At 28.6% G+C, this 5918-nt stretch overlaps 1 protein-coding gene across 1 annotated transcript in view; it reads right to left on the bottom strand.

Annotated features, from left to right (window-relative positions):
* LOC107646507 (kinesin-like protein KIN-7F) overlaps positions 1-4937 on the bottom strand; it is a 9307-nt gene extending 4370 nt beyond the window's left edge. The window contains exons 1-9 of the mRNA XM_021117566.1: positions 4478-4937; positions 4283-4372; positions 3601-3701; positions 3385-3501; positions 3063-3144; positions 2854-2921; positions 2256-2321; positions 2023-2147; positions 957-1296 (exon numbers count right to left, since the gene is read on the bottom strand). Coding sequence (XP_020973225.1) covers positions 957-1296; positions 2023-2147; positions 2256-2321; positions 2854-2921; positions 3063-3144; positions 3385-3501; positions 3601-3701; positions 4283-4372; positions 4478-4694 — 1206 coding nt within the window. The 5' untranslated portion in view covers positions 4695-4937. The remainder of the gene's footprint in view (positions 1-956; positions 1297-2022; positions 2148-2255; positions 2322-2853; positions 2922-3062; positions 3145-3384; positions 3502-3600; positions 3702-4282; positions 4373-4477) is intronic.

Raw genomic sequence — 5918 nt, 5'->3', positions numbered from 1 at the left:
TAATTTTTTTATCTCACTTTTTTTATTTTAAAATTTTTGAAAAATATAAAATAAAGATATAAAATATTCTCATCATTTTCATTATTTTTATCGTACCTATTTTTGCAAAATTTTGAAAATTACAAAATAATGAAAATGGAATTCCTTATTATTATGTTTTTTAGAAGTTTTTCTTAGAATGAGGATGTGTCTAAAAATGAGCACATTTTATTGTTTTCTATTGAAATAAAAACAACAAATCATAAAAATTTTGAATAAAAATATGTAAAAATTTATATGCAGATATCTTCAGATGAAATAATTAATTAAGAACAATTAGATGACGATTTTAACTATCAATTTCATGTGAAGATAATTACATGTTAGTCTTTATTAATATGCCACGAATATTAATATACTTTGATAAAATAAGGAATTCTATACTTCCTAAAAAGTAAGGAAACTACTTAGATAAAGATGTCAAAAACGTCTTTTTTTAAAGATATTTTTTAAAAATTAAAATTTAACACATATAATCAATTAAACTGTGTTATTTTTATTAAATTAGACCGAACAAATCAGTTTAATCAAAAAATTAATAAATTAAATTTTAAACTGGTATAAATTAATAGTTTTTTATAAAAAATGACTACAATATCCCTATTATAAAAAATAACTAAAATACTCTTATTATTATTATTATTATTATTATTATATATATATATATTAATTTTAAATTTAGACCGATTTAAAATTTGATTCATCATTTTTCGGTCAAATTAATTTATCTGGCCTAATTTTGACAAAAATAACACAATTTAATCGATTATATGTGTTAAATTTTAATTATTAAAAAATATCTTTTAAAAAAAGACGTTTTAGACGTCTTTATCGAAATGGCTCTCAAAGAGTAATTCCATTGAAAATTAAAAAAAATCCTAAATCTGAATCTTAAAAGTTAGATTTACGTTGGGTACCTTCTCAATTTCAAGGTCTTTTTCTTTGAGCACTTCTACAGAATTAGATTTTCGTTGGGATGTCAATGATGCTCTCAACTCAGTCTCCAATCTTGTCAACTCTTTTTGCAATTGTTTGACCAATGCTTTATCAGACAACACTGCGTTGACTTGTGGGCTAGTTGAAACTTGACGAGCACAACTTGCAAATAAAAGGGTGTTTCTAGTTTGCTCAGCATGGCTTCTTGCTGGGCTCATGGTGCAGATTATTGCAGTTTTGGCATTCCCTCCTAATGAAGATTGTAGTATGCGAGTTAGCTTTGAGTCTCTGAAAGGAATGTGTCCACCTTTTCCCCCTTTGCTGCAATTCAATTAGTTAGTTAACTTTCTTTACACTATTTTAAGTTGGATACTACTAGATTGTCCTAAATCTGAATGCACTACAATTTTGTCCTCCTAACTTTCTATATAAAAATGTTATCTGCATATCAAAATTAGTTATTTTATATTTTTTATAAATATATATGTTGTTTAACTTATTTTTAATATGTATTTAATATTTTAATATATTATATTGGTGGTTGATTTTTTGTATAATGTACATAGTTGTTTTTTTTAATTATCTTCTTAATTTTTAAATAAAAAATTTTGAGTTTTTTATCATTTTAATATTTTTTAACAAATAACATATATATTTAATTATTTTGTGAAATAACATATATATTTAATTCTTTTGTTAGTGGTGTTAATAAAAACCTAATGTAAAATGTTAGGATATGCCATTAGATAAGTTGACATATCAGGAAATAAAGAAAAGGTGTGTGAGAGGCCAAATAATCATCAAAATAAAAATGTGAATTAAATTTAATTTTGATGTCTTCACAATGTAAAACATTTTACATAATTATATAATTACATTTGTTTTTTGAATGATCATTCATGTAAACAATTTAAAAGATAGTTATTTTTATTGATAAAATGGTACGTAATTGATGCATCAAAATTAAATTCAATAAAAATTTGGCGAGTTAATTGTAACACATTCTAACATTTATCAAATTGAATGAAACAAAATGGGAAAGCTAACCTGAGTTTACGGATACAAGTTCCTAAAGTTAGTAAACTTCGATTAATGTGGCTACCCTCTTTCAACCTTGCACCAGCTGCATGGGTTTGTGATGCACGTTCACTCCCAGCAAGATCAATAAAATTCTGCACCAAATAAAAAATCCAACATTTTCAATTTCTTAATTTCCTTTTTACATAATAAAGTAATTCTCACGTATATATTCTCCTGAAATTTGCATGAATCTTTCGTACCACAGAGGCAGCAAGAGAGCTTGATCTATCGATTACCAAAAAATCGCATGGACAGCTTTCAACTGTCTAAGAAAAAAAAAACAGAACATAAGGCTAAGAAATGTAAGCAATAATGTAAAGAATCATATGGTCTTTTGAACTAATTGTAACTCTTCTTTAAAACTAGTTATTTGAAAGTTTTACTCCTTTAAAATAATTTGAACCCAAAGGAAATACCTGATCTAATCAAAATTCATTAATATGAACTTTTTACTTTTCAAAACCATTTTTGGGAGCTCAAAACACCCTATAAAACATTATAAAAACTATAAAATAAAATAATTTTATTAGTTTATTGTTATAGAAAAACAATAGCATATTGGTAATTTAATTCAAATAAATGACACTTAAGTAATCAATTTTAAAAATAATAGCAATTAAGTAAATAGACTTATATTGAAAACTAAAATACTATGTGTATATAAAAAATTTAACTACTAAATCAGTCGCCATATATATATATTGTTTGATTTGTTTTTAATATTTATTTTATATGTTAACATGTATTTTACACGAAATTGATTTAATAGTAATTTTCTGTCTATACAATTATACATACCAGTTTTAGAATTTGATGAGATCTGGAACTTGCTTCATTCAGGGATGTCTCCCCTATCTTCCTCTGAGCTGATAAAAGCAATCAAATTGTATGAGGAATATATTCTAAAAAGGAAAAGAAAAATAAAAGACATATAGGAGAAAATAGATGAAGAAAAACAAAGTAGGAAAACCAATCAAAGCAAGCATATAGTTCAAAACCATCCTTACCTTCACAAAAAGAAAGAAGTTCTTTAAAATGATTCCAGTCACGTAGAGTTGCCTCAGTGAGTCTCTCAACAACTGTCCCTCTCTGTTCAAATAGTAGTTCTGTTAGTTACTTATAAAAAATGTTTTGCTAACACTTGAAAATTAACCACTCTTAACTCAAATAATACTTTTTTTTTTCTTGGCAATCAAACTAAATTCACATATATAATCAAAGGTTTATTATAATATTTTTTGAGATAAAATTATAAACCTTTTTTTTTTTATTTTTAGAGTTAAATTAGTGCTTTAATTTAATACGCTCAAGAAAACATATATTATTTACCTCTGGATCATCAAGAAGTCTGAGAGGCGTAGTATCTGCTGTAAGGAGGTCCCTGACAGATTCATTGTAGATCTCCAACGCTGAAAATTTCAGAACAAATTCCCTTTCTTCCTTTTCCTATAATTAAGGGAACTTAATCCAAATTAAAATAAGGTTTTGAGAAAGAAAGTTAATATATACATTGTGTTCGTCAAGCGTATAATTATTATTATTTACCTTCTGTATATGGTTAAAAATGTCTGCTACAGCATATTCAGTTACACCACTCATAGTGTATGTCTTTCCACTGCTTGTTTGTCCGTATGCAAATATGCTTGCTGATCAATTAGACAATCACATTAACATGTTAATATGAAATTTTCATGGGTTTCCATGCTTATGAAATAGTAAAGGAAGATCCACACACTTCTAAATCCTGTGACAAGCATGCTATATACCAATATAAAATAAATGTTGGAATATAAAATATATTTTGAAAATGAATTAAACAACGCATGTATTTATATATAAATATATAGTGACTGATTTTTTTTATATATATAATATTTTTGATCTTGTAAAAACTATAATCATGTTATATTTACACTAAAATCAGCCACAAAATAAACTATATGTATAAAATACAAGTTAAAATATAAAATATATATTAAAAATGAGTTAAATAACACATGTATTTAATTATTTATACACAATATATGATACTAGATTTTGTAACTCATTTTTTTTTGTGCACACGGTATCTTTTGTAATATGGATATTGTCTTAATTACTAATATTGTGAAGGAATTTGTTTTTGTTAATAAGCACCAATTATTGTTTAATACAAAAATGAGAAGGGCCAATATTATGTGGTTTTACTGGCAAACGAAAAAGTACTTAAGAGGAAATAAGAACTCACAGTTGATGCCTTTGAGAACTGAGAGAGCAACTTCCTTTGCTGCTGTTTCATACACCTGCCTTGTGGGACAATCCGGCCTAAATACTCGGTCTACACCCAAAACGTATATAAAGTAAAGTGCAACAATTAATCCTAAAGTTATAAACAACACCACATGGTGAATGAGTTGAGAGGCAAATTAAAGCATGTTTGTACCAAATGTATATGATGTTGGATAGAGGGACCTCTCTGAAGCTGAAAGGTTATTATTGTTCCGGGAAGCGACGGTGGTGTCGTTAATGCATTCCCAATCACACACATCATGTCTACTGATCTCTTTATCGTTCAGAGGCCTCAAACGAACAGAGACAAGAATTCTCTCCTCACGCCCCGCCGCCTCTTGCGCTGCCTCCTCCCCTCCAACCAAACCCATTTCTCAAAAGATCTATGATATAGAACTCTTCTAATGAATGAAATTGGCTTTAACTTATAGGGGAAAAAAAAGAATTTTATATTTGGAGATGTCAAATATCACAAGGTCCTAACTTTTGACATTGGAATATGATGCTTTGTGGAGCATGCAAAATTCTCAATTTGGAAAAGGAAAATTTACCCATGGTGACAAAGACTGGGGAGTCAAATCATCAAACGAGAAATCCTTCACGGACTTCATGAGTTCATGGATTCAAAGAGGGGGGAAAATGGCTTGAAGCTGGATTAGTATGAAAAACAAATGAATGGATATAATTTATTTTACTAAAAATCCTAGCATTGCTTTTTGCGGTGCAGTTTCTTAAATTTAGTCCATTGAAGATTGAATACAATCCGGTTAAATACTCCATAAATAGAATAGGAGATCATTCACAAAATAAATATCATGTAAAATTGAATCTAAGAAACAATCCAAAATTGCAAAGTTTCATAATTCATTTAACCTCGGTTAGTATTATATTATTGGGAAAAGCTCAGTATACAAGCGATTAGGGCTTGTAATTATTACAAGTTCATTAACGCCTAATCCACTAAAACGCGTTGCAACTCCTACGTCACTTACACGCGCTATACAAAGATCCCGCGTTTGTATAACTACCAAATTTAAAAGATTTGTTTCCTTCTTTGTTTTCCTTCTTTCCAAATTTCATCGTTCTTCTTCTCGCGCGTCTTCCCCTGGTTTTTCGATCGTTCTTTTCTTCTCCTTTCTCATTGGTTTGTTCTTCGTCATTGACGTTAGTTCTTCTCTCTGTAACTCCAGCTTCGTTTTCTTTTCGATTTTCTGGTTTCTGAAATCAAAGTTTGAACTCGTTTTGAAGATAATAGATGATTCAACCTCAGATTGTCAGCTGAATCAGGGCGAAGTGGAGCACAAATAGGAAGGAAAACGAGATTAAGAATCAATTGATTACATGTAGCAAAGAGGAAAAATGAAACCCTCATAGCAAAGACTCATTTGATAGGAATTGGAATGATTTTCTGCTAAATTTTGGTCTTGTGGACAACCAGTGGCTTTCAGGTAGTGTTGGGTTAAAATCTGCAGCAGAGGTGTAAATTTAATTTTTTATCGGGTGTATTTATAGTCTGTGTTTGGGTGTATTATGCAGATCTCTATGCAGACCGTCATATATGGGTTCCAATCTATCTGGATCACCACTTCATATTA

The sequence above is a fragment of the Arachis ipaensis genome, chromosome B01 (assembly GCF_000816755.2).
Source record: "Arachis ipaensis cultivar K30076 chromosome B01, Araip1.1, whole genome shotgun sequence".
Lineage (NCBI taxonomy): Eukaryota > Viridiplantae > Streptophyta > Magnoliopsida > Fabales > Fabaceae > Arachis > Arachis ipaensis.
The sequence above is the reverse complement of the archived record's forward strand: the minus strand, read 5'-3'. Positions and strand labels throughout refer to the sequence as shown.